The sequence below is a fragment of the Pochonia chlamydosporia genome, chromosome 5 (genome assembly GCF_001653235.2).
Source record: "Pochonia chlamydosporia 170 chromosome 5, whole genome shotgun sequence".
NCBI lineage: Eukaryota > Fungi > Ascomycota > Sordariomycetes > Hypocreales > Clavicipitaceae > Pochonia > Pochonia chlamydosporia.
The window spans coordinates 965,730-989,734 of record NC_035794.1 but is presented as its reverse complement, the minus strand read 5'-3'; the positions used below and the strand labels follow the sequence as shown (position 1 = coordinate 989,734).

The window sequence follows — 24,005 nt, the reverse complement described above, 5'->3', positions numbered from 1 at the left end:
TTAAATGAAGCACCTCTCTATCATAGTCCCTATCAAACTCCTGAGGGTACCTCGTTAGATTAGCTTGCCCCGGCAACATAGTCAGTGAACCTGAGAGCGATTTGCCATTCTCTTGTACCCAGTCACGCGCTTGGGTGAAGTCTCGACAAACTCGAAGGCTGTTGAAGTCGGGCTTTGGCTCGTCATGATTGTCCATCCAATAGGTAAAAACCAAACCAGTATCTGCGTTGCATATGAGAATCTGCCGCAAGTAATTTATGCAGTGATCAATGTGCTGCTTGACGTAAACATCCTCAACGTTCAACATTTGCCTTTGTTCCACGTCCTTGTAATGTGTATAGTATAGGAAATTCGACTCGCGAAGGGATCTCTGTGTTCTCAAGGTAGTTAGCTTCTCTCTGTGCGGTAAATAAACACACCGGTCCTTCTTGTTGAATTCGTATTAACGCACCAGACAATGAAGTTGGTGCTTGAACTCAACTTCACCAAACACATCCCCTCCTTGGTCTGTGGGAAATCTGGCCATGGATTCGATAGGCACTGGAATGCCAAAGCCCTTAATAGTGGCCTCACTGACAGGAATATCGCGAACTTCTTCACGGTTAGGCTGTCTGTCATATTTGATTTGCATGTTTACTCGGTACGTACCATGTTCAATGACACTGTCCCAAGCCTCCTCCAGTTCAGGTCGGGGGTCGCCCATCCATCGATCGTACTTCCTTCCAAATCGAACAGTTTCGTACTTCATATCCAGGTTTGTTATTGCTAATTCTATGTTAACTTAACATTGTTCTTTGGGTAAATGGAAAGACTGTTACTTGCAGTACAGGCTCTCTTGTCTGTCACAGGAAGATTTCTGTTGTATTTGGTTCATGATCAAGAGCATGAAAAGTGCGAGTGAGAAGGAAAAGATAATCTGTAAACCCCAGTAGGATTTGGAAAATTTGCTTGTGCGACGACGCTTTTCGGCCTCGGGTAGCAAATGCTCGGCCTGTTCCTCATGACAGGCGTCGAAATTTTCATCATCCATGCTGTCTGAAAGCCCTGAACCCTTGGGTCAATCTCGATCAAAGCACGATCTCCTCGGCTTATTAGTGATACTAGATAGCTCCGAGTATCACTTTGTTTCTGTGTCCAGAGAGGTAGGAAATTGTGTCCTCCAATACTGCACCCGTGTCCACTGAAAGCTCACTGGCTTGATAACTCCGGTTAACAAGAAGCTTTACGTCGTAGTCTTGAACGAGCTCTTTACTTGATCCTGCTATTGTTAAAAAAAAAAGAATGACTGGAGTAGGAACTTGACTGTTGTCAATCGGACCACAAAGAAGACAAGTCTCGAGCGGCCCGAGCAGACCAGGTGTACGTAGGCCATTGTTGTGAATAGAAGGAAGCTTGCAATACAAACCGCCCCCAACCATCTTGCAGATGTGGCTGGCCTAGTTATGCCGAGCTCTTTGTCTTTTAGTTCGGTTACCTCCTTTTCCAGTTAGCCAGTCGAGGATGATCTGAATTCAGGGGATTCGGTACATTCCAAAGTAGGACATTCCCGGTTTCAGTCAATTTCAAATTAGGAAATTCCCGTGGCATTTTTCTTTGAAGTCATGTAAGTCACTGTTGTATAGAACTAGCAAACATTATATCATCGTAATCTCATGAGTATAAATGCATGCAACGGGGCCATAGAGTATATTTTCTTTCCAAAACATGCTCTTCTTTCATCGCATTCATCAGACTCACGTTTCGACAAATCAACAGCAACTTTCTAGTTTCGATATATTAATCTCGATAGATCAATCAAGATGAAGCCTACTTCGGTTCTCTCGGCGGCTCTTTCTCTGGCTATGCTTGGCAATGCTCTTCCTGCTGCTGAGGCTCCCAAGGTGGACAGCCTTGCCATCGGCACAGGACGTCGATACACTGTCGTATGTAAATCTACAAAAATATCTAGGAACTCGAGAGCCCTTGATTAATACTCTCCAAAAGAAACGTGACGCTAAGGTGGACAATCTTGCCATCGGCCAAGGGCGTCGATACACTGTTGTAAGTAAATGTACAATATTATTCAGGAACGCCAGATTAACATACTGGTTCCAATAGAAACGCGAGGCTACCCCTAAAGTGGAAAGCCTTGCTATCGGTCAGGGACGTCGATACACTGTGGTATGTGAATCTATAAAATTATCTAGGAACTTGAGAGCTCTTGATTAATATCCTCTAAAAGAAGCGCGAGGCAGCTCCTGAGTCGGCAAACCTTGCCATAGGTCAAGGACGTCGATACACTGTCGTATGTGAAATCATCTAGGAACTTGAGGACTCTTGGTTAACATTTTGCAAAAGAAACGAGAAGCAGCTCCTAAGGTCGAAAATCTTGCTATCGGTCAAGGACGTCGATACACCGTGGTACGTCAATAACACTGTTGGGTCTACTTCAAGACTAACAATATAGAAACGCGAGGCAGCCCCCGCGGTGGAAAACCTTGCCATCGGCCAAGGACGCCGATACACTGTGGTACGTGAATCTACACTGGTGGGCTTACTTCATGACTAACAAGATAGAAACGCGAGGCGGCTGTCATTGAGACCTAAGATCTAACGGAGAAGATAACTGTAGAGCGCATAGCTGCGTGGCTGTTGCAAGACGATGGCGTAAACTGCTACCCGTAGCACGTAGATTAGCTCATCCTTCTTCTAGACAAATAGACAACAGTCAGTTACTCTCTAACTCGATAAGTATTCACTATATTGTGCCGCTCCATCCGTTTGTAGTATGACCCGTTCAGCCTCAAGAATGGTGGCCGGTCAGGGTTGGTGCGTCTGCCGTCAATCGGGACGGCCCTTGTCAGATCTGCTGTATGCAGTCAGCTTATGTCGTAACTATTAAATAACCCCCTTGTCTTCACTATTGCAAATACGGAAGGAAGTCACGCGGCCTGTTGACCGACCTTTCTTCAGCTAGTGAGATTTCAGTTGGCGCATAAGCGCAGCCCTTCTGCTCCAACGAAAGACAGTGTTAAAGAACTACCTGAGACACACTAGATACTCTGCGCTACTCTCTGGTCGTCATCTTACATTTTCTCCTCCGTCCAACGACCGTTCGGAGCGATCCCCTCTAGAAACATTACGGGCACCCTGGCCACTTCAAGGCATACCCGTCAACATAGCCCATTGACACCTCAGCTACCTCGCCCCTGTTGATCGGCACATTCTTTTCGGGTTTCCCTTGTGACAGCAGCGGGCACATCTGTTACTCGATACCAACATTGCCAATGTCAACAGTGAGCTATCTGTTGATTGCCCTTTTGTGGGTTTGTCTTGACTCAGCGGAAGCCTCATGGTTAGCTGTCACAGGGCCGGCCATCTGTCCTCAAGGGTTTTCCTGCCTTGTCAGGAACGACCCAAATTTAGGGGTATCATGGCCATATTGCAGAGCTGGTATTCCCTTCAAAGGCTTTCGTTACCTTCAAATGCTTGCAGATGGCTCTTTCGGTAGCATCATGCTCGCTCAGAGAAAGCCAGCCAACGAGGTCGAAGAATTTGCCGCTGTGAAAGTCTTCAAACCAAGATACATGAACGAGAGCGAAAACGACTATGAGAATTCAATCTACAAAGAATTTGACTTTTTGCAAAATTTACATCACCCTAATATCATTCAACCGCTTGTGCTTATCCGCTACAAAGCAGACCAACGAACGGGTTTATGGACACAGCTCATGGAACACGCTGGTCCAAAGGACGTTCAGGCCATGATCGCAGAGGGCAGATTACGTGGCGGCAATGAAGTTGACTGCGCGTTTGCACAAGTCGTAAGCGCGGTGAGCTACCTACATGGGAAGGGCATCGCACATAGGGATTTGTCTCTCGCCAATGTCATTCTACGAGAAGAGACTGGATTGGTTAAGTTGCTTGACTTTGGCAGCGCCCTTCAAGTGAATGCTTCTTCTCTGAGTCTAGGTAAGCTTTTTACTTGTACTTGTCCTTCCTCCCCATACGGCACATTGCTAGCTAACAATTAAGTAGAGATCAAGGGCAATCCGGCATATCTTGCTCCGGAAATACTTGATGGAAAGCCTTATAGCCCTATGGCAGCAGATGTGTGGGCTTTGGGTATAATGCTCTTTGGATTGTTGACCGCACACATGCCTTGGGAGGAAGCCGTGCCAGAGGACGTAAACTTCAGTGGCTTCCTTAAGCAGCCTATGGATGACACATTCAAGGATATTCCAGAAACATGGCGGTCGTTAGTCAGACGCATGGTGAATACGGATCCAAACCAACGCGCAACGATACGTGAGGTCGTCGCTGATCAAAGGGTTGTGAGCTTGCTGAAGTGTAGAGTACCTCATATTGCCAAACCCAATGCCTAACATGCGAATTCCTAGCGTCTTTAAAGCACCGAATGAGTTTTGCAGCATAAATATACGCTACAGACGACCGAGGGCAAAACTTTCCATGTGTCCCGTGATGCGAATGGGTTCAACTGAAGCGATAGAATTTCGTCTCTTATGTAACAAGGCGTTATGGTACTTTTGTATTGGTAGTGTTTTGGGTGCATCTTCGAGGAAATTCTGACCTTTTTTGCATCCGCATGAGACAATTTAAGCACCTAAAGCTTAATGCCGCATGCGTCCAAAATGTGATCCTGTGAGGAACTTGGGCCACTGCTCGACCTTAAGCACATACGTGAATCTTGCATTTGCCTGGATGATCATTAGTGAAACTGTGATGTACACGAGAAGATGGCTCAGTTGTCTGCATCATTGATATCGTATGTTACGTGGCGAGAGCTCATTCTTCACTACTACTTTGGAATGTAAACAAGGACACAATGCTATGAACGGTTGACACAAGTATGACAAGCCGCTTTGCACCCTTCTTAGAAGCTTCAGCTCTCTGGTCTATAAACAAGTTTCTTGTCAAAGCGTCAAAGTATGTATTAGAAGTTAGAAGTGGCTATCGCTCAAAAGTCATACCTCATTTACAAGACTCGTACAATGCCCATGATCCTGCAGAATATACCAACCCGCAAGTAGCGCACGAAATACCCAATTATCCGTAACTACAGATACATGGATTTCACCCCTCACAAATCCCTTGACCGCTCTAGATGAACACTAATATCTTGATCTTCTTTTCGTCATACATGTACGCAGCTGTCACTGTTGGTGTCTCGCCCTCCTCTGTTCTTGATTATCCTTCTTCCACGACTTCATACCTAGAGTGATGAAGATAATTCCGTTCCAAAAGCCCCGCAGACTCCCTGTTGCGCCAACCGCAACCAAGAGCGGGTAGGATGAATAGTCGGGGTTGATGAAGGAAGCGACACGGTTGGTCGACGGCGCAACCCAAACCGTCAATAGCGCCAGGAAGAAAAACAACGGCATGAGAATGTATTGTCTTAGTGATAAGGAAGAGTGTCGAGGCGTGCCAACGGGGAGGATTGGGGCGTCGCTACGAGTGGTTATAATGGAGTGCTTCTGCGTCCCAGGTAACGATTCAACTCTAGAGTGTGACCCGAAGACATGATCAGGTTGTGAGCGGAAGTCAACTTCGGCGGCCCAGTCCGCCTCTTTGTCGCAGTGAGGAGAAGCAGTGCCGGCAGTGGAAGGTACACCATCATCTAACCGGATGGAGTCTTGGTTGACAGACTGGAAGATGCCTCCGCGTCTGAAAATCTCGACCCCGACGAGAACATAGAGCACCATGGCGGCGAAAATCATAGACCTGAAAATAGGAAGTGGCCAAGTTAGCCCGGAGCGGAAAGAAAAGATGACAGACGGGACGTACCATATAGGAATATAGTAGAGAAGAATGCGCATAAGCACCCATTTCGGAGCGATTGAACACCACACCTACTAAGATTAGCATTTCATTCAGTCCATCACAGGCAGTGGCATCTAAGAGCAACCTACCGTTACACTGCCGTACAAGTGACCCTTGTCCTGAGTCTGTACAAAGAGAAAGGCAAATGCAGGAATGAATGTAAGTGTAGTTATCCCAACCATGTACTTCCACTCAAGCCTCCTCAACGCCACGGTATCGTATCGACGGAAAACAATGAGAAAGACATTGACAGCCATGGCAAGCGTCCAGGATACATCGGCGAGAGGAAACCTGCAAGCAACTTATTGTCAATACACGCTGGAATAGGGTTCAACGAATTGGCACGCACATTTGATTGAGAAACCCCTGAAACTGACATAAAGCAGAATCGTTCCCAGCCGCCGGTCCACTGATGGATATCATGGTGCACACAACATCAAAGGCGTTGTAAAAGGCATTGATGAAGATGAGACGATGCATGGGATTTCGAAAATGCCGCGCCAAGGAAAACACAGTAATGATGGTGATGACGCCCAATGCCGACAGCGTAGAGGCAGTCCGCGCGACAATCTCCAGGACTTTCCGCTGCTCATCCGTAATGGCTACGTTGGCCCTGATTTCCATCATTTCTGCTATTCGGGCTCAATTGGACTGCTTTCTCTGCGTGGTCGGCTGGCGACTTTGGTCTGCGCGACCGAAGCGTCCATTACGAATGAGCGATGGGGACATGTCGCAACGGCTGTGCTCAGTTTATATCTGGGTGGTGATGGATGGTGCGCATAATTTTGGGGGTGCATTGCGTGCTTCGCGGCCCATGGCATGGACTTGACGGGATGGAACCTTGCCAGGAATATCCTTCAGCTGTGGTTTTGCTGTTGGCCCACGGACCGCAACTTGGTCGTGGTTGCTTGATTAAGGGTAGATTTGCCGACATGAGGGTGGGAGATGCAGTAGGGCCTGAGAAGGAGATGTGTGCAGTATTTTTGCATTGTGACAGATTTGCAGTTGGAGATCATGTTTGAAGGATTGACGGATTGACGGATTGACGGATTGACGGTTTTGGAGGTTTGGCCAAATGGAATGCTCACGGTTTAGAGTAACCATACTCGTTGTCGCTCGCAGGACCATAAGCTTAGCACATGCTTACTACGAGCACTGCGCACAATACATTTCAGTAAATCGTTTCCTTGGAAAATATTGCTCCCATCCTATTGCGACATGTTGCGTGTGAAGGGGCCAAGATGACGAGGTTGATGTCTGTCAGATTGATAGCCCGCACAACTATGTATGCGTAAAAGGGTCCGATACCCCAAAAGAGTTTTAGCATGCCCAGAAAAGAAGAGTATTGAAGATCCTTGCAACCTGTCTCAACTTACAGCTCGTCTTGGCAGCTCCTGGCTCGAGCGTTTGCATGCATGCCGCGTGTCAGATCGCCAACCTCGCAAATTGCTGGTTGACGTTGCTGCCTTGGCAGATCTGTGCGTCAAATTGATGCCTACTTGGGATTTCTGATTTCGCAGCTCATTTTTTGCTATTAATGATGGTGTCTTCTGTCTCAACGATGTCGTGAGATGCCTGCCTTGTCTTGGGCGCAGGTGAGATATAAATTACGCACGCCGGTTGCGGCTCCAGCGAACAAAATGTCAAGTACGTACATGCATCCAAGGGGAAAATGTCTTTCACTAGACCTGAAAGAAGCAGGTCGGCCGTCCTCATGTTGTGTTGAGGTTGTGTCACAATATTGCAATCATCTATGTTTGTGCATGATGTCCTTCAACCCAGGTGCGCACGATTTGTTTCGCTGGCAGAGAAGATGACACTCGCACAAGATGGTCAACAAACAGTCCAGCCTGGGCTTTATGTTCGAATGCTCTTGTCCAGTTTAGCCTCAACGCCACTCCTCGTCTCCAACGAATTGTGCCTGTCAGTGCAGCGCAGACTATGAAGGATATCATGCACAAACATTTTGACGAGAAGAGCTATCAAAGAAAATTCCCGCTAGGTCATTTGACCAGCAAAATGGAACACTTCGCTAATTCAGATAGAAGGCTTAAGTTATATTCCGTTGACATGAGCAGTTTCCCCAACTTTTCCACACATCCTACCATACATGATATAAGTAGTATGCCTCGCCCAATTCTTCCACGGCCAAGTGAAGACCTTTCTGAGACTCAAACACCAAACCCACCTGTACCAACTTGCAAGTCAGCCCCTATGGCTTGTGAGCATTGTAGAAAGTCTAAACAAAGGATACGCACCGCACAATATCAAGTGAAGCCTTATTAAATACCGTGTACGGCAAGCAGTCTATGGACAAATTAGGCATGGCCTACGCTGTACAAGCTATAGCTATGACCCAGGATCTATGTATCTTTAATGACTTAAATCCATCGTTGTCGAGGAGAAAAAAACACATTTCCAACAACTTCACAGCCTGGAGCCTGTTCAGCTGGACGAGGTAAAACTGTGCGAGAGCCCAAGAAGTAGCACCTTAGCTAGCTCCAGCCTACAACCATATCACTTTGTGAAGCCACCGATTATTAAACAAGTGGCCCAGGCTAGTCAGCCTGCTCTTTCACAACGTTGTATTCAACTTTCACGAGCCAACAACCAGCAAATCCTCCAGTCCCTCCGACTCTGACTTGAATATTGCGCACCTAGCTCCGTGAACCTCGAGTATTGTAATACTTTCGAAGCTCTCATACGTCTGTACTATCTTCGGCAATTATACCGATACCGATATTCAGATACGTACCTGACGGATACCCTGCCGTCATGGCATTCACAGAACTAGGTCAACTTGACCCTGCTGTGACCTCCAATGCGCTGGCATTGTCGAATGGCATTATTGATTCGCGAAGTACCGTGTATCTGGCTGCAAAGGAACTAGTAGCAGGGCAAAAACTACTATACCCCCTATACACTTTTTAAGCTTATTAAGCGCCAATTAGCTCCCGATGACGTGGATGGGTTACCGAGTTTCCTTGACGTGCGGGAGAGCACCTGATGGGTCTAGTCGTTTACGTGCAGAGCACATCCAGGCACAGTATCCTGTTGATACTGTGGATATGACAGATCATCCTGATAAGAAGCGCTTGGGTAACATGATACAGGAACTTTCTCAAACGGCTATACAGGCGCAATCACCCCGGAGATGAGAATTGGTCCCAGACTTAGTCAGCGGAACAGAACTGGGACCAGAATTGCTTTTGATTAGGTTCTAGTCAACTCTATGGCGGCGGCAGAAGAATCTATATCATTCGCCATGCCACGGAAGGAAACTTGGCACATCACACCCTCTTTATTCTGTGGCTGCCAAAGCATAAGACAGCATCAGCAAACAAAAATCCGAGTTGTGTTTGACGTACATCCAAGTCCAAGTCTCGATCAAATCCTACAAGACAGCCACGCCAGCTCAACATACACATCGTAAAAAATGACAGGTTCAGCTTCACCAATAGTTTGTCCTCCACCATACGGGGATGGCCCCAGATGCAAATAATCCAATGAGATGAAGCAGCGAATGTAAACACACCCCATGCAGCAAGCCAATTATGCATCGAGGCGCTCCCCCCGCTCCTGAATCCTGATAGCGTCCGAAGCCGATGACTTGATACCTAATAGGAAGTTACCAGGCAAGTGTACCAGACATTTTCGCCAGGCGGATTAATATTCCGTAGCGTGAAGCCAAAAGCCTCTCGGCAACTTCCCGTCCAACTTTGCCGTTTCAACCACCCCTTTCTCGATGCCGTACCCGCCGATCCATCCATCATCGTACGAGGATATCAGTCCTACTAATGTGAAGTGATGGAGGCGAGGAAGAGAGAGCGTCCTATCCTCCCTGCATCGTCCCGACCTAGTGAAGCGGTGGACAAGCTTGAACAAGAAGACGAGGATTTTCAGCCCCGCAAGCAGCGACGTCGGCCCGCACACATTGCATGTAATAATTGTAGGCTTCAGAAAAAGAGTGTAAGATAAAAGAACTTTGCGTGCGCTTCGGCCTTTAATTAGAGGAAAGTCTGCTGATTAGCCAACATTGAAGTGTGATGGAAAGCGGCCGCGTTGCACGACATGTCGTCGACGACAGCTGGATTGCGTTTACCGACAAGGGCAAAGAGGCAGCAATGCTGGAACCACGGAGCAACTTGGAGCGCTCCAGCATCAGTTGAAGAATCACCAAGATTTCTTGGACTATCTCCGATTTCTACCGGACCATGAGGCCATGGGAGTACTCGCCCAACTACGCCTCGTCCCAGATGTTTCTTACCTGCTCTCCAGGGCTAATGGAGGCGTGTTCTTGCGGAACTGTCTCTCTGAACACAAGACCGCCCGCGCAATGTCGCCATCTACGCAGTCGGAGGTCGAGTTTGAGCTAATGGCACAGTATCAGACGGCGTATCCGAAGCTCCCTGTTGTCGATCTGGAGAGTGGTGATGGCGTGTTCAACAGCCCGGGTCGAAAATCCAGGGCTTCCATGCCAAAAACTCAAAGCAACCAAGGAAAAGAATCATTCGTGTTGGATGGCAGCCATAGTGATGAGCCGGTATCCAGGAACCATTGCGAAGCGTTTCATCAACTTTCATCCCCAATAGGGCCATCAATACCTCCTCTATATTGCGACAGCATATTGCGTCAGTTAGACATCAGCTACTGGATCAAAGTACCCGTATCAAATGAGGTTGCCGCGAGACTTATTTCCTATTATCTCACGACCGACCACTCTATTTTTGGTATTTTTGACAGCGATTTATTTCTGGAAGACCTCGTCGGCCATGGCCTCCAGTTTTGCTCCGCCTTTTTAGTTTGCTCCATATTGTACTTGTCGAGTGTAAGTAACGATCCTCGTCTACCTACGATCCTAGTAATTCCTAATAAATTCGTAAAGCAAGGGTACACAGCTGTAGATCCTAAATCGGCATACCTCACGACCGCCTTCTTCCAAGAGGCAGAGATGCTACAGCACGGCGAAATGGCCGACGACTCGGTCACAACGGTGGCGGCAATCGAAATATTCAGCTTCGCGTGCATGCTTCACGGAAACGACTCTCTAGGCAGGGAGGCGTCCTTAGCAGGACGGTGCATGGCCGAACGACTAGGTCTCTTTGGAGTCCCTTTTGAGCACCCTCTTGCGCAATCTCTCCACGATATGGCACCAGATCGCGTAAGATCAGCTTCATACACTGCCTGGGGAGCATACAACTGGTTAACGTGAGTAATCCGAGCTGTACTGTTCTACATGTAAGCTAAGATAGTCTCCAAATCACAGAACCATCGTCTTCTTCTTGGAGCAGCAGCCGATCCATTTTCCACCAAGTCTACCAGTCCCCGGAGACACCAGAGTATCTGATAACAACACTCTGAAAGCGCTGCCACTTCCTTTGTGTCGCTTTGTGGGACGGGAATTCCCCTCGTCGTGCAAGTTATGGACAATCGTTCAGGAAGTAGCCGCTGTCTACCGCATGGACAGCGACATTCCTGTTCGTGAGCGCGTTCCCATGGCATTCGCAGAGGCCAAGTGTCGCAAGCTATTCGCTTGGGCGAACACCATCAAACATGACGCCGCCTTGGATGCGTGCAGTCCCCTAAACATGACTATATTCCAGTCAGTCAACATATCTACATTAAACAACCTTTGACGCTCAAACCTTTGCTGACAGGTTTACAGCTTGATGCTACATTACACTGTTGCCCTCACTCTACATCCCTTTATTAACAGCCCACGAACACATCGTCTACGATCCTTCACTTCGTACGACAGCCACCCAAGAGCCATTTACGCCGCGTCCATCAACCAAATAAAACAGCTTGTTCTCCAATGCTACACGTACAACCTCACCACGTTTCGCTGCGCCCTCCTCAACCCAGGCTTGCTCACCCTCTGCACCGCCCTGCTAGTAGATATCCCCGATCCGCAGTGGAAGCCCTACTTTTTAATCGCCTTTTACTGCTGGAAAAGTCTGTATGTTTGCTTCCCGGTCTTTCACGACATCGCAAAGGGGATCCTGTCACTGGCAATGCAGAAAAGGGCGTTTGCGAAATCCGAGGCTAGAGCCCTGATGGATGAGTTTGAAAAGTCTGGTCTTCATCATGCTGCTGCGGAGGATCCTACGACCAGTTTTGTGTTTGACTGGCTTGTGTCATTGGCGTCGCCGTCGGAGGCGCAGATGCGGCTTATGTCACTCAAGTTTGATGAGCTTATCTTGGTTGAGGAGCTTACTACCGTTGATGGTTCGGATTGAGCGTGTGTGAAGCTGGGACTTTTGCTGATGGATTGTATTAAATGGTTCTTGGTAGGTGGAAAGTGTGCGGTTGGTGCAACTTTTTTCGCCACCAGTTTGTCCCTTTTAGATACCCAGAGCAACTACGACGTCTTGGAATGAAAAAGTGAGTAAGCATTGACAATATATGACAGTGGGAACCATGTCAATGTGAATTCTATGATACAGGACATTTCCCGCACGTGCTTCAAACAGAATACAGGTGTCCACAACAGTGATAAAACTGTGATGCTGCAGATTACTGTATCTACAAATATTCCCTCGATTTCTCATAGACTGCCCATCTCCTGTTTTGAGCTTTAGTATTGGCAAAGTGCTCAGCATCCGACTCCCGCCTTCTACCCACGTCTATGTGGTCCACAGATCCAGAAATGTAGCTAAGAGGTCTTCCAGGATGAGGGTAAAGAAACACGCGAGGATATTGTTCACTCTTCCCAATCGATAGAGGCGAAACATCAGTCTCGCTGCTCTGATAGTCCTGATCAGGAGCCTCGGCAATGCTCGTCGCCGGTAACTCCGCAATAGCAGTATCAACAGCATCCATTTCGATGCCTGCCGTTGTTCCAGGCTTCTCATAAACACTTCCACTCCCTTCTGACATTTCCGCCGCCGGTCGTCCTTTTTGGCGACGCTTCCACAGAAACCAAACTATTATCAACACCCCCACGACAATGGGGCTCGCCACCGCTATGCTAACTATAGCCGCCGTTGATAACCCCTGAGTGGTTCTTGTCGTAGAAGACCCATTGTCTCTTTGTGGTGCGTTTTGCGTAGAAAAGGAATTCAAATCAACCAGATCCGTGGCCCGTATGCCTCCTGTCCCTGTGAAGGTCTGCGGTATGGTTGCGACTGCCGCCGCAATATCTGACTGAGTGACGTCAAGAACGAGTTTCTTCAATCTGAATATGCATCCGAACTGTAGATCCTTAGTGTTGCACGAATTGCCCTTTAAAGTCGAATCATTCAACTGCCTCCAGTCAGTACATCATCTCTGCAGTTTAACCCATCTGCGGAAACATACATCACCAGGGGCAAAGGTGCCGCTGAGCAAAGCAAGATTAGGATCCGCCCCAATACCCTTTAGTTGTCTGGCTAACTCCAGCGTGACAGCTTTATTAATATTCGCAGCATTAGGTGATGCTGGATCTTGATGCTGTGATATGGCTCCTACCTGTGGATTCCTCGCCTTGTCGGTACATGATGCGCTCGCTAATCCGACTCGAATGGTATTCACTTCTAATGCTTGGTATACTAAAGCCCCTGCCATGAGTCGTAGATCCTTTATCGCTTTGCCGTTTGTAAATGCTTGGTCTGCAATCTCCTGCTTTAGACAGTCGAGGTTCTTGACGGTGCCTGCCCCGAATCTAGCCGACTGGATGCCAACTAACCCAAAGACGGCATCCGTTATGTTCTTTGGGTTATCTCTCAGTAGTGCTTCTTGTGTTATTGTGAGAAAGAGGTCATGTGAGTGTTCTTGTGGTATCTCTCGGGTTTTTAGTCTAAACTTGCGTAATTTGAAACCCCAGGTCTGGCCGAGGAGGATAAACAGGGTACCAGTGGCCGTTGGAGAAACCATTTCGGAGTAGCGTAGTTGAAAGATTGGCGAGGCTCAGCATCTGGTAGTCATTTCCGATATAGAAGATGGGAATGGGTCGTTTTGGCCAGTCTCTTGTTAAACCAGAATCATGATGTAATGGATTACTACTTCCCGATGCGAGGTAGTCGCATGTGTAGTGAATACGTAAAGGAGCAATATCGTGGAGAGAAAGGTAAATACATTTACGAGAGTACAAGACGTCTGTGGCATCTCCAATGCATGTACTACCAAGCATATTGAAACATCGTTCTCTCAGCCACACCTCGATGTTGTCGCTTTATTTTCTCGGCGCTGTTAGCGTCTGGCCGCTTTGAACCTGCTGAAGAATACGTTTCAGTTGCTGAGGGCGAGAATATCCCTGTGATAGACAAGGGGTTCCCTCGAATTGGGCGGGCAGCGTCATGCTGCGACCAATTCGTACATTCCGACAAGCATTTGGGCAGACCGGAGGAAATAATGCGCTCCAAGATGACGAGTCAACTGCCGACTGCCGGAATGACCAGGAGTTGCAAAGAGGGCAAAGGGCCGAGATTTCTGGGTTGGGGTTCATCTTGGGTCTTATCAGATCCAGCCCATGAATATATTACACCTAATATGGCCACCATTTAGAGGTAAATGCCACATTCTTGTCAGACTCCAACACGAAATCAGCACCATAGACAACTACATCGAACCAAGGCTACGATATGCTGCAAATCTAACCATCACGTCCAGTCTAAATTGGCGGTCTACCAATTGTCCGACAACTCCGCATCGCCATGACATGATCTCCAACAACATGAGCAGCCAGAGCCAGGCAGAAAAGCCACATATTGTCAACTCGCGCAGTTGATGTTTCCTGGCGTAATTCCGCTCGAACTTGACATCACCGCCGACCTATTACGGAACGTGGCGTTGACAGCCAGGGGCTAAGACAGCACGAGACAATGCGAGGTCCAAGCGGCGGCGTTATCTGGGATGTGGGATGATTAGCGCAGAGGGGCACGAACCGACACGGGCCGTTGCCGCACTAAAATCAATCTACTGCGTGAAAATTTGATGTGCTGTTGTTGCTTGTGTTGAGTCTGTTGGTTTGTGATGTTCGTGGCGCAGAGCCATTGAGCGGGCTGACGCAAACCCGAAGGCGGAGTCGTGCATTCGTTTCATGTTGGGAATCAGACGAGAACGGTTGGCGGTAATGGGTGATCGGTACCTACAGGCCACCAGTCGCGTCTTGTTATCAAATATGTGCTTATGGAGTTGATGCTGGTAGCATGAGGGTGGTGTTGCTCCTGAGTCGTGCTCGTTTCGGTGGGTGTTTTCTAAGGGAGGGAGTGCTGGACATGGTTGAGGTAGTTTACACAAGGATCAATGCTCCAATCACTTCGTCAGCATCGGTGGTGAGTTTGCAATCCGACTACGGGCGGTTGTGTTCATGAGATCTGGAATCTGGATATTGGGTAGAATCCAGAGTGTTTGGGTAGGTTCCCAGTTATTGTCATCAACACGGCTCTGATGCCCTCCTGTAAATACCCTTCTTGCTACTGTCACATTATGACATGAAGATATGACCAAATACTGTACCCCCAGAAAGTCTAGGAAGCAAGATATAGGGCAGTTGCATTTGCTTGTGGCCGGGAAGGTCGGCCGCATTCTTATCAGATCATAACACCGTGTATCGTCGATATAAGTTTCGAAACTCTCCTTTTTATTTCCCGACCTGTCAAGAGTGGTCGTGATTCTCCCCGGGCATTGAATTGACCCGGGTAATTAGCATTTATCCGTAATATTGTCCACGCTGCTATATCCGACACACATCGTCGACCCACATCACCAGCTTTCTCCAGCATTACTAAAGACGAAGTGTCCCAAGTTTGGCCTCGTACATGTTATTTTCAAGAAGCAAGAAACCAAATTATTAGGCTTTTGTCAAGAAGTATAGCTTTAGAATACACACGTCAAAATTCCTTCATTGTAAGAGTCATCATGATGACACTGCTCCAGTACCATCAGCACTAAGATACTCGTCATCCTGCTTATTCACCAACAACACCATAAAACCCGCACCAGCAATCCGTAGCTCTTCTCCGCCCAAACCTCAATTCAGACTTATTCGCAATGCCCCTAGACTCAAGCGACGTTGTTCTCCCGCGCCCAGGTGCAAAAACGAGCCCATCGAGCCCGCCAATCTCCGGCCCAACCGAGGCTTCATTCACATCAACCTTTGGCACGCTTCTCCCACCCGCCAAATACGTGAGCACGAGTAACGGCAAGGCCGCCTACTACGAGTTTCTTCCGTCTGTCCCTGGGAACAATTCCAGCGCCCCAGATCGCGTACTCTTCATCCATGGCGTGCAAACTCCAGCTCTGGGCATGTTCCCGCTCGCCCGTGCCCTGAAAGAATCCTTTCCCAACGCCCATTTCGTTCTCATCGACCTTTGGGGCCACGGGCTTAGTGACACGCCTGTCATGCCTCACGATGCCAGCTTATTCCATCAGCTTCTAGATTCTGTGCTAGACCATTTGGAGTGGCCGTCAGCACACCTCGTTGGCTTCTCGTTTGGCGGCTCCCTGACTGCAGGATACACTGCCTCTCGCTCATCACGGGTTTCGAGCTTCACCCTTGTCGCACCAGCTGGTCTTATTCGCTCGGCGAATTTCACTGAGGAAGAGCGCAAACATCTGCGAATAGACTGTGACGACGAAACTGCGGCTCGGAAATGGGTGCTGGAGTTCCTGGAGGGTGGTGAGCTAATGGTCCCTTCGGATTGGCAGGAGCGTGTTAGAAATGGCGAGGTCGTCGCCGAAGCTGTACGAGAATGGCAAATGCGTGAACATCCGGGACATGTGGCTTCTGTCGTGGCAGTGGTCAGAGATGCTAGTGTAATGGATAATGACGCTGAGTTCGCCAGGGCTGTGGGCACCGGGATTCCTTCTCTGGTTGTGTTGGGGGGTCTAGATGACTTGTGTACCGAGGAGCAGCTCAACGACCTTGGTTTCACTAATGTTGCCGTTGTTCCCGATGTTGGACATGGTGTTGTAAGGGACAGGGCGAGAGAGGTTGCTGACTATATCGGCAAGGTTTGGAGGCAACTGTGAACATTTCATGCCAATAGCGATCAAGAAGTCTTGAAATGATTGCTTAGATGGTAAGAAGATGCATGGAAGTAGGCTCTCAGTTTAGACTTCAGATTGATGCACAAGACGTGTTGGGTAGGGTGCTCGACATGTAATTAGATACCGGCCGTGGGTACGAATGCCTCTTGAAACGGGCGGTTTCTCTCAATCTGAGCATTCAATTGAGGAAACGAATGCCGCCATAGTCCACTGCATCGTATCGCACTGTTTTTCGCACCTGGATGCGCTCTTGGGTCTAAGAGTAGTGATTAATCACGGCAGTTAGCCGGCCAAAGCGACGCCTTTAACTGTGACGGAATGATGCGTTAGCACAACACGTAGGAACCACAAATGAGCCACTACCCAGAACATACATACTACAGCATGCGAGGTTAAAGAATTGTGGCGGACGTGTTGTTCCTGAGACCCAAGGAGAGAGGGCGGCCGGAAGAAACCCGAGATGTGGCCATGGAGCTAGACCTATTGTATTTATTAATCTTACCATTCTTGTCTGGCTACCCCAGTCTTGATCGACTTTCGATCGAGATACTGCTGCGTCAATGACGTACAACAACGTGGAATTGGCTAATTTAGTGCTAAGCTCTAGTGTACCATGCAGGACTAAAGCTTCGTTTCCAACAAGAGCAAAGATTAGCATTAGTTCCAAGCTTTTCTGCTGACGACTAGTTTATGTCTGACGTATATGTCCTTTTAATTGCTCCCAATTATCCATGGATTTGCTTTTTATCCACTGCCCAGTAGCTGTGTTGCAGTTTACACTGCAGTAAACCATTTCAAGGAGTCGTGTTCTGGAATTACATTTATACCGGTCGTCTCTTCTTCTCCAAGTGGCCTGTCAGTCGACCATTCCTTGACACCTCATTCTTCCTACCGAACCATGGCCAGATAATGACAAGAAATTAAAGACAATAAACAGCACAAAACGAGACATAGTTAACAATTTTCACCGCCCATCGCCAAAATGAAGTCGGCCAAACTTCTCGTTTCCTCTGCTATCGTCGCAACAACCACGGCCATGCAGTTCCAGACCCTTTACTCAACATACTCTTTTAATCCCCTAGAGCATCTCGCAGGAATCGCACCATACTACGAGCCCGCAGACCCTCCTCGAGATCCCAAACCTCCTCAGGGCTGCACAGTGACTCGAGCAGCATACCTCGTACGACACGCAGCTATCAACGCAAACGACTTCGACTTTGAGGAGTATCTAGAACCATTCCTCCACAAGTTAGGCAACGCAACAGTCGACTGGTCCAAAATACCGCAACTTGCCTTCTTAGCAAACTGGGAGGCCCCATCGTTCGGTGAGCAGGAACTGTTAACGAGAACGGGTAAAGTGGAAGCCGCCCAACTCGGACTCTCCATCTCATACAGGTATCCGAAACTGCGACTACCACAGCGGGTATGGGCTTCAACGGCGGAGCGAACCGTGCAAAGTGCCAGAGGCTTCGTTCGGGGTCTCGAAATGGACGACAATACCATCAACGTAGTCGAGATTCCAGAGGGGAAGAAGGCTGGCGCCGACAGTTTGACACCATATAAGAGTTGTAGCCGCTATGCTGCTGACGCGGGTTCCAAGCAACAAAGCACATATATCAAGACGTACACTGCGCCCATCATCGCTCGTCTCAAGTCTCTTGCCCCAGGATTCAACTTTACGTCTGACGATGTCACGGCGATGCAAGCAATGTGCGGGTACGACACAGTCATCCGCGGCTCGTCGCCATTCTGCTCGACTGAACTCTTCACACCAGACGAGTGGCTGCAGTTCGAGTACGGCCAAGACATTCAGTACCACTACAACACTGGATATGGTAGTCCGTATTCTGGCGTCATTGGCTTCCCGTGGCTTAACAGGACGCTGGACCTCTTGTCTGCTGGCAGCTCTGCCCAAGATCTGTATGTCTCCTTCTCGCATCGCGAGTTGCCGCCGACGGTCCTCGTCGCCATGGGCTTGTTCAACAACAGTGCCTTCTCTGGAGGGAATGATGTCAACGCCACCATGCCTTTGGACCAGATCAATTATAATCGCGCATGGATCTCAAGTCGTATTCTTCCGTTTCTTACGAACATTGCCATTGAGCGCATGAACTGTACTTCAAACGGTGGCCACGCAACCACGGAAGACAAAAGTAGCAGTTCGGGTTCCTCTACTACATCGACATATTATCGAGTTCTGCTGAACCAGAGTCCTCAGGTCTTGCCGGGTTGTTTCGACGGTCCTGGACAAAGTTGCTCAGCGGACGGACTAAAAAAGTTTCTGCGGCAGCGAGAAAGCATGTTTCAGGGTTATTCGAAGGTGTGCGGTAACTCTTATGACAATTCGACGGATTCGATCTCGTTTTATACTAATTCCAATAATGGAACTGTTGTGGGGAAGTGAGAGGTCTTGGACATTCCTGTGTGGCAAGGAGAGGGAAAGCACACAAAAGTGCATTGCTTGTGATAGAGGGAACAACTTCTCCTTATAGATGGAACCGAGGAGAAGTTGAGGCGGGACATTAGCCTGGACTGTTCAACCTTGGCGCTTGGAGTTCCCGTGCCGGGGACTACTTACTTAAGTATATATACATGAAAGAGCCATACGCATCAGCTATCAACCACGTACTCTAATCGTAATCCCAGAATCCAATGCACTCAACAACTAATTTATATCCTCATCCTCACGACTCAATCTCAAGGACAATCTCCAGCCCATCCTCCTCATCCCACTGCTCCCCAACCTCTACAAATCCAAAGCTGTCAACCAAAGCCCTACTAGCTACATTACCCGGCGCAACTGTCGCTCGCACTTTCCTAACACTTGGTACACTCTTCGCTACATCAATCATAATCCTCAGAGCGGCACGGGCGTGTCCTTGTCTCCGGTACTGTGGATCAACCGAGTAGCCTACTTCGACCATTCCCTCGCTGTCAGGTATCCCGTGAAACCCGGCTCGTCCTACAACTGTGCCATCCGCAGTTACTAGTAGCCGAGTGACCCATGGTGCGTCATCTGGGTTTGCACGTAGTTGGCCTGCCCGCCTTCTCCATACTCTTGCGCATTCGGTGGCGATGTACGGCGTGAGCGGTAGGTTTGACAGGGTGCGAGCTTTTTCAAGCTGACTGTTGCCGAGGGCGTCTAGCACAGGGAGAGGGAGCTGTATTAATTTTCGGCCGGTGGCGTCTGGAGATGATGATGTCCATGGTGCGTCTGAAGGGGGCATTCTGATATAATGATAGGTAGGGAATGCGATGGAGGGACCTCTGTCTGTGGATCTAGGCGCGTGACCGGATATATTTTATGAGTTGTTATTCATATATCACAGGTCAAGTATCGATTGCTTCTTTTAAAAGAGTTGACTGATCTCAATGTTGCTTCAGCTCAGGCATGTCGTCACAGAGCAAGGAAAGATGAGTCATACCTGTGACCAGAGCGGTCAAGTCGCGACTTCAAACGATATGATGCAGTCAAGTTCAGGTTCAAGGACGCCACACAAGGTGATTTTTAGCATGAAGCTGCAGTCAATAACAGTTTTGCAAAGATTCCATGATAAAAGTAAGTGATGAGGCGTTGCCCCTGCGTCCATTCGCGTCACATGTAGGCTCCAAAGGTCTTGGGATGCTTGGCTCCATACACATCAAGTACTACCAACTCCATTATGTCCAGTTACAAGTAGTCGAAAACATCCTCGTGCTATCATCGCCATTGACTTGATGTGCATTACGGAAACACAATGGACGATGTTCGTGTTCAAAGTTCTTGAAGTCAATCAATTCTGCCCCGCCAACATTGAAGTCCCTCCTCTCCAGCTCCAGGTTAAACGTGCATATACGTAACCCCACTTCACCTCTTTAAGTGCCCGCAGCTTGCAAACGCGCCTCACTCAATTGACAAACCTCGACGCGTCTCACCAGACCACACTTCACAAGCTCCATTTTACCAGGCTACCAATCCTATCCTCTTTGCATCCATCGACAATCTGCGTCAACGCAGAGCACTCGCCACCCAACATGGTGACCCTCGACGAGGTATCCCATCTCATCCCCAAATCCGCATCGTAAGTCCAACTCACCCTCAATTGCACACATCCCTCCAATCTAACATCCCTCCCAGTGATGGCGCAACCACCACCCTCGAACGAGTCGCCGATTCATACAAGCCCCTCCCCTCCTTCGAACTCGACAAACAACGGTCCTACAAGCAGCAATATGGCGACATGTACTTCCTCCGTCTCACCAAGATCAAGCCCGCCGTAGAGCAAGTCGCATCAACCGCTTGGGAAGGAACCGTCATCGGCGGCGAGGAAGTGAAAAAAGTCGAACGAGTCCTTGACGTCCGCCAAGGCGAGCTTTGCTGGGTCGCGGGCACAGTATACATGGATATGCCGCTCAAGCCTAACATTCTAGAAGATGTGTCCAAAGACGTAAGACGCCAGTTCCCTCTGCTTTTCACGGACCGAGCATCATGCTAACAATCACAGCGGTGGATTTCCGCCCCCATATCAACCCAGCAGACCTACTTCTCCCACGACGGCTCCGACCAAACCATGCTGGAAGACGACTCCGGCCGCATCCGTCTAGTAGGAGACCTGTTACAGAGCATCCCCCTCGTAACGGGGTGCATAATCGCCGTCATGGGCACCGAAAACAGCAGCGGTGAATTCGAAGTCATCGACCTCAAGTTCCCCGACCTCCCCGCCCAACCCGACCGATGGGCCCTCTCCAAGAAACCCAGCACAAACGGCCACGGCAAGCGGAAACAAATCAAAGACGAGGATGAGGACGAGGAAATGACGGACGTCTCATCGCGCAGCAAAAAAATCGCCATCGTATCAGGACTCTCCTTCTCCAACACGGACGCCTCTCATGCCATCGAACTCAACCTCCTACAAGAATACCTCCTCGGCGAGGCACTCGCCTCGACTGACCAGGAAGAAGTCGCATCCATAAGCAGGCTCATCATTGCTGGAAACTCCATCTCCACTACAACGGAGCGCAAAGAAGAGGAAGTCGAGAAGAAGGGCAGCAAAAAGTACGGCTACGACGCAAGTTCCTACAATGCCGTCCCGTCACAGCTCTTCGACGAGTTCGTCAGTGTGTTGCTGCCTTCTATGCCGGTTACGCTTCTCCCGGGGGCGCAGGATCCCGCCAACGCAAGCTACCCCCAGCAACCTATCCACATGGCCATGTTCCCTCGCGCAAGGGCATATGGTCCTGAGCCGGCCAATTCCAAGGAACCGGGGTGGTTTGACGCGGTCACGAATCCGTGGGAGGCGGAGATCGAGGGGTGGAGGGTCCTGGGTACGGGGGGCCAGAACGTAGATGATGTGTGCAAGTATGTGGATAGTGATGATAGACTGGGCATGATGGAGGCCATGTGTAGATGGAGGTGTTGCGCGCCAACCGCCCCTGATACATTGTGTAAGTTGTTGTGCCATGGCCCGTGGTGCTCGGTTTAGGCTAACTGGTGGTAGGGAGCTATCCGTTTCAGGAAGACGATCCTTTTGTCATGAGTACGTGTCCGCATTTGTATTTTGTGGGTTGCCAGCCTGAGTTTTCGACAAAGACGATTGCTGGACCCGAGGGCCAATCCGTCAGACTAGTTACTGTGCCGTCATTCGCGGAGACAAAGGAGCTGGTGCTTGTTGATATGGAAACGATGGAGGTAGAGTTGGTTGGGTTTGGGAAGAAGAGATAACCTGAAGAGCCGTGGTGGTACAAATTTCAGTGGAAATACCCGGTTTGAAGATACTTTTCACAATTGGTGATATGTAGCAAGGGTAGGGCAAAAATAGTATTACGACTTATGACCAAATTACGGCCCGAATTTACGCGCTAATCTGTGAAAATGCCGGGTGTCCCATTCGTCAAACGCTCTCAACTACGTATTCATCACCGCATCAAAATGATATATCGACGTCGTCAAGATTCAAGTCATCCTCACTCTCCCCATCATCGTGGTAAACCCCATCCCAACTCCAGTCCGCTTTCTTCAAATACTCTTTGCACGTCTCGGCAAAACGCTCATCCAACGAATCCAGTGCATTTGCCGCTTTGGCTGCCCTGCAGCGTCGTCCGATCTGCATCACCACGTCATTGGCCCAAACAGACGCCATATTTCCATTCTTACCATTGTTGGGCCGTGAACATCTAAAGTCCATCTGGAAGGTCCGGCCTTTGACCTCTTCGTCGCCTCTGCGACAGCCCATCAGTTCCACGCGTAGAAACTGGAAGTCTAGACCTCGGATTGCCCTTATTACTGGTGACTGTTTATGGAAGAAATCGACGAATGTATATTCGCCGCCTGCTTCGTTATTTGTGTCCTCGGTGGGCTCCCATCTTGGATGCATCCGGACGGTCAACATCTGGAGGTGGGCTGATAAAGCATGATCTGGTGTGCCTTGTTTGTGTTTGTACTCAAACGTTGCAATGGCACTTGCCATGAGTAATTTTGTAGCTTTTAGGTACCGATTCTGCTCAGCTTCTATGGTGATGCGCCGAAAGAGATGCAGGTGCTTTTTGACGTTGATATCTGGCTCTGCCACAGCCCGTCGCGCGGTTCGACGCCTAGTGCTTCGTGGCTGGTGTCTACTTGAGACACTTGTCTCCTCTTCCCAGTCCGAGTCGCCGTCTTCTTCATCCTCTTCATCATAGTCCTCACTATCTCCCTGAATGAAGGTATTGCTTGGTAAAGCCGTGTCATAGTCGTCAATTTGCGCCACTTGGTCGACGTCAGTGACTCGGGGAACATGGTCTCGCAATTTGTACAAAAACTTATTTCTTCCATATAAAACGCCAATAGCTTCGTTGTAAATGCCGCGGCAGGTACGCAAGATACTCGTCGGAATACTTAGCTGTTGTCGTCTATAGACCTGCTCCCAGCCGGAATGAACCTGTATTTCCTTCTTAGTCACAAGGAGATGTTTATATATTGCTAGCCTTATTTCTGTGGGAAATCGATGCAAAAGGGATGCAGGGGGACGTCTCGTCGAGCTTCTGATCAAGTCAACCCGCTGTCTGTTGCCCAAATTGTTTCTTTCGGCAATGCTTGAGGCTCTCGGCGCCGTATGAATAGACTGAGAGACGGTAGCTTCATCATCAGCTTGCTGTGGTTTTTCATCACCAGATGAATCATCGTCAAATGGATCCGGAATATTGGGAAATGGTGCCATATTTGTTGGCTGTCTCAGTCGTCTGCGCGTTGAGGTCTC

General features: G+C 48.9%; 12 protein-coding genes across 12 annotated transcripts; 7 read left to right on the top strand and 5 right to left on the bottom strand.

Annotated features, from left to right (window-relative positions):
* Positions 1-32: 32 nt before the first annotated feature.
* Positions 33-1,030, bottom strand: VFPPC_05587 (hypothetical protein; the record flags this gene model as incomplete). Its single annotated transcript, XM_022428466.1, has 5 exons — positions 33-37; positions 91-370; positions 452-591; positions 649-765; positions 847-1,030. The coding sequence occupies 5 exons, from the start codon at positions 1,028-1,030 to the stop codon at positions 33-35; spliced, it is 726 nt and encodes a 241-aa protein (XP_022284269.1).
* Positions 1,031-1,799: 769 nt separating this feature from the next.
* VFPPC_13872 (hypothetical protein) lies at positions 1,800-2,586 on the top strand (the record flags this gene model as incomplete). The annotated part of the gene is made up of 7 exons (XM_018291644.1): positions 1,800-1,922; positions 1,984-2,040; positions 2,098-2,160; positions 2,222-2,284; positions 2,338-2,400; positions 2,447-2,509; positions 2,557-2,586. The coding sequence occupies 7 exons, from the start codon at positions 1,800-1,802 to the stop codon at positions 2,584-2,586; spliced, it is 462 nt and encodes a 153-aa protein (XP_018141613.1).
* A 908-nt stretch (positions 2,587-3,494) lies between these two features.
* VFPPC_05586 (kinase domain-containing protein) lies at positions 3,495-4,364 on the top strand (the record flags this gene model as incomplete). Its single annotated transcript, XM_018284755.1, has 2 exons — positions 3,495-3,951; positions 4,018-4,364. The coding sequence occupies 2 exons, from the start codon at positions 3,495-3,497 to the stop codon at positions 4,362-4,364; spliced, it is 804 nt and encodes a 267-aa protein (XP_018141612.1).
* A 789-nt stretch (positions 4,365-5,153) lies between these two features.
* VFPPC_05585 (cAMP receptor (Car4)) lies at positions 5,154-6,447 on the bottom strand (the record flags this gene model as incomplete). The annotated part of the gene is made up of 4 exons (XM_018284754.1): positions 5,154-5,721; positions 5,785-5,849; positions 5,910-6,111; positions 6,170-6,447. 4 exons carry the CDS (start codon positions 6,445-6,447, stop codon positions 5,154-5,156), a joined length of 1,113 nt encoding a protein of 370 aa, XP_018141611.1.
* Positions 6,448-9,627: 3,180 nt separating this feature from the next.
* Positions 9,628-12,059, top strand: VFPPC_05584 (nitrate assimilation regulatory protein nirA; the record flags this gene model as incomplete). The annotated part of the gene is made up of 5 exons (XM_022428465.1): positions 9,628-9,789; positions 9,863-10,648; positions 10,706-11,028; positions 11,087-11,422; positions 11,486-12,059. 5 exons carry the CDS (start codon positions 9,628-9,630, stop codon positions 12,057-12,059), a joined length of 2,181 nt encoding a protein of 726 aa, XP_022284268.1.
* Positions 12,060-12,345: 286 nt separating this feature from the next.
* VFPPC_13871 (hypothetical protein) lies at positions 12,346-13,674 on the bottom strand (the record flags this gene model as incomplete). Its single annotated transcript, XM_018291643.1, has 2 exons — positions 12,346-13,065; positions 13,120-13,674. The coding sequence occupies 2 exons, from the start codon at positions 13,672-13,674 to the stop codon at positions 12,346-12,348; spliced, it is 1,275 nt and encodes a 424-aa protein (XP_018141609.1).
* A 2,118-nt stretch (positions 13,675-15,792) lies between these two features.
* On the top strand, positions 15,793-16,773 carry VFPPC_05582 (valacyclovir hydrolase; the record flags this gene model as incomplete). Its single annotated transcript, XM_018284751.1, has 1 exon — positions 15,793-16,773. The coding sequence occupies one exon, from the start codon at positions 15,793-15,795 to the stop codon at positions 16,771-16,773; it is 981 nt and encodes a 326-aa protein (XP_018141607.1).
* Positions 16,774-17,773: 1,000 nt separating this feature from the next.
* On the top strand, positions 17,774-19,195 carry VFPPC_05581 (repressible acid phosphatase; the record flags this gene model as incomplete). The annotated part of the gene is made up of 1 exon (XM_018284750.1): positions 17,774-19,195. The coding sequence occupies one exon, from the start codon at positions 17,774-17,776 to the stop codon at positions 19,193-19,195; it is 1,422 nt and encodes a 473-aa protein (XP_018141606.1).
* A 280-nt stretch (positions 19,196-19,475) lies between these two features.
* Positions 19,476-20,018, bottom strand: VFPPC_05580 (GCN5-related N-acetyltransferase (GNAT) domain-containing protein; the record flags this gene model as incomplete). Its single annotated transcript, XM_018284749.1, has 1 exon — positions 19,476-20,018. The coding sequence occupies one exon, from the start codon at positions 20,016-20,018 to the stop codon at positions 19,476-19,478; it is 543 nt and encodes a 180-aa protein (XP_018141605.1).
* A 323-nt stretch (positions 20,019-20,341) lies between these two features.
* Positions 20,342-20,509, top strand: VFPPC_16198 (hypothetical protein; the record flags this gene model as incomplete). The annotated part of the gene is made up of 1 exon (XM_018293951.1): positions 20,342-20,509. One exon carries the CDS (start codon positions 20,342-20,344, stop codon positions 20,507-20,509), a length of 168 nt encoding a protein of 55 aa, XP_018141604.1.
* Positions 20,510-20,805: 296 nt separating this feature from the next.
* Positions 20,806-22,492, top strand: VFPPC_05579 (DNA polymerase subunit delta-2; the record flags this gene model as incomplete). The annotated part of the gene is made up of 4 exons (XM_018284748.1): positions 20,806-20,852; positions 20,909-21,218; positions 21,276-22,215; positions 22,269-22,492. 4 exons carry the CDS (start codon positions 20,806-20,808, stop codon positions 22,490-22,492), a joined length of 1,521 nt encoding a protein of 506 aa, XP_018141603.1.
* A 202-nt stretch (positions 22,493-22,694) lies between these two features.
* On the bottom strand, positions 22,695-23,966 carry VFPPC_05578 (hypothetical protein; the record flags this gene model as incomplete). The annotated part of the gene is made up of 1 exon (XM_018284747.1): positions 22,695-23,966. The coding sequence occupies one exon, from the start codon at positions 23,964-23,966 to the stop codon at positions 22,695-22,697; it is 1,272 nt and encodes a 423-aa protein (XP_018141602.1).
* Between the last annotated feature and the right edge of the window lie 39 nt (positions 23,967-24,005).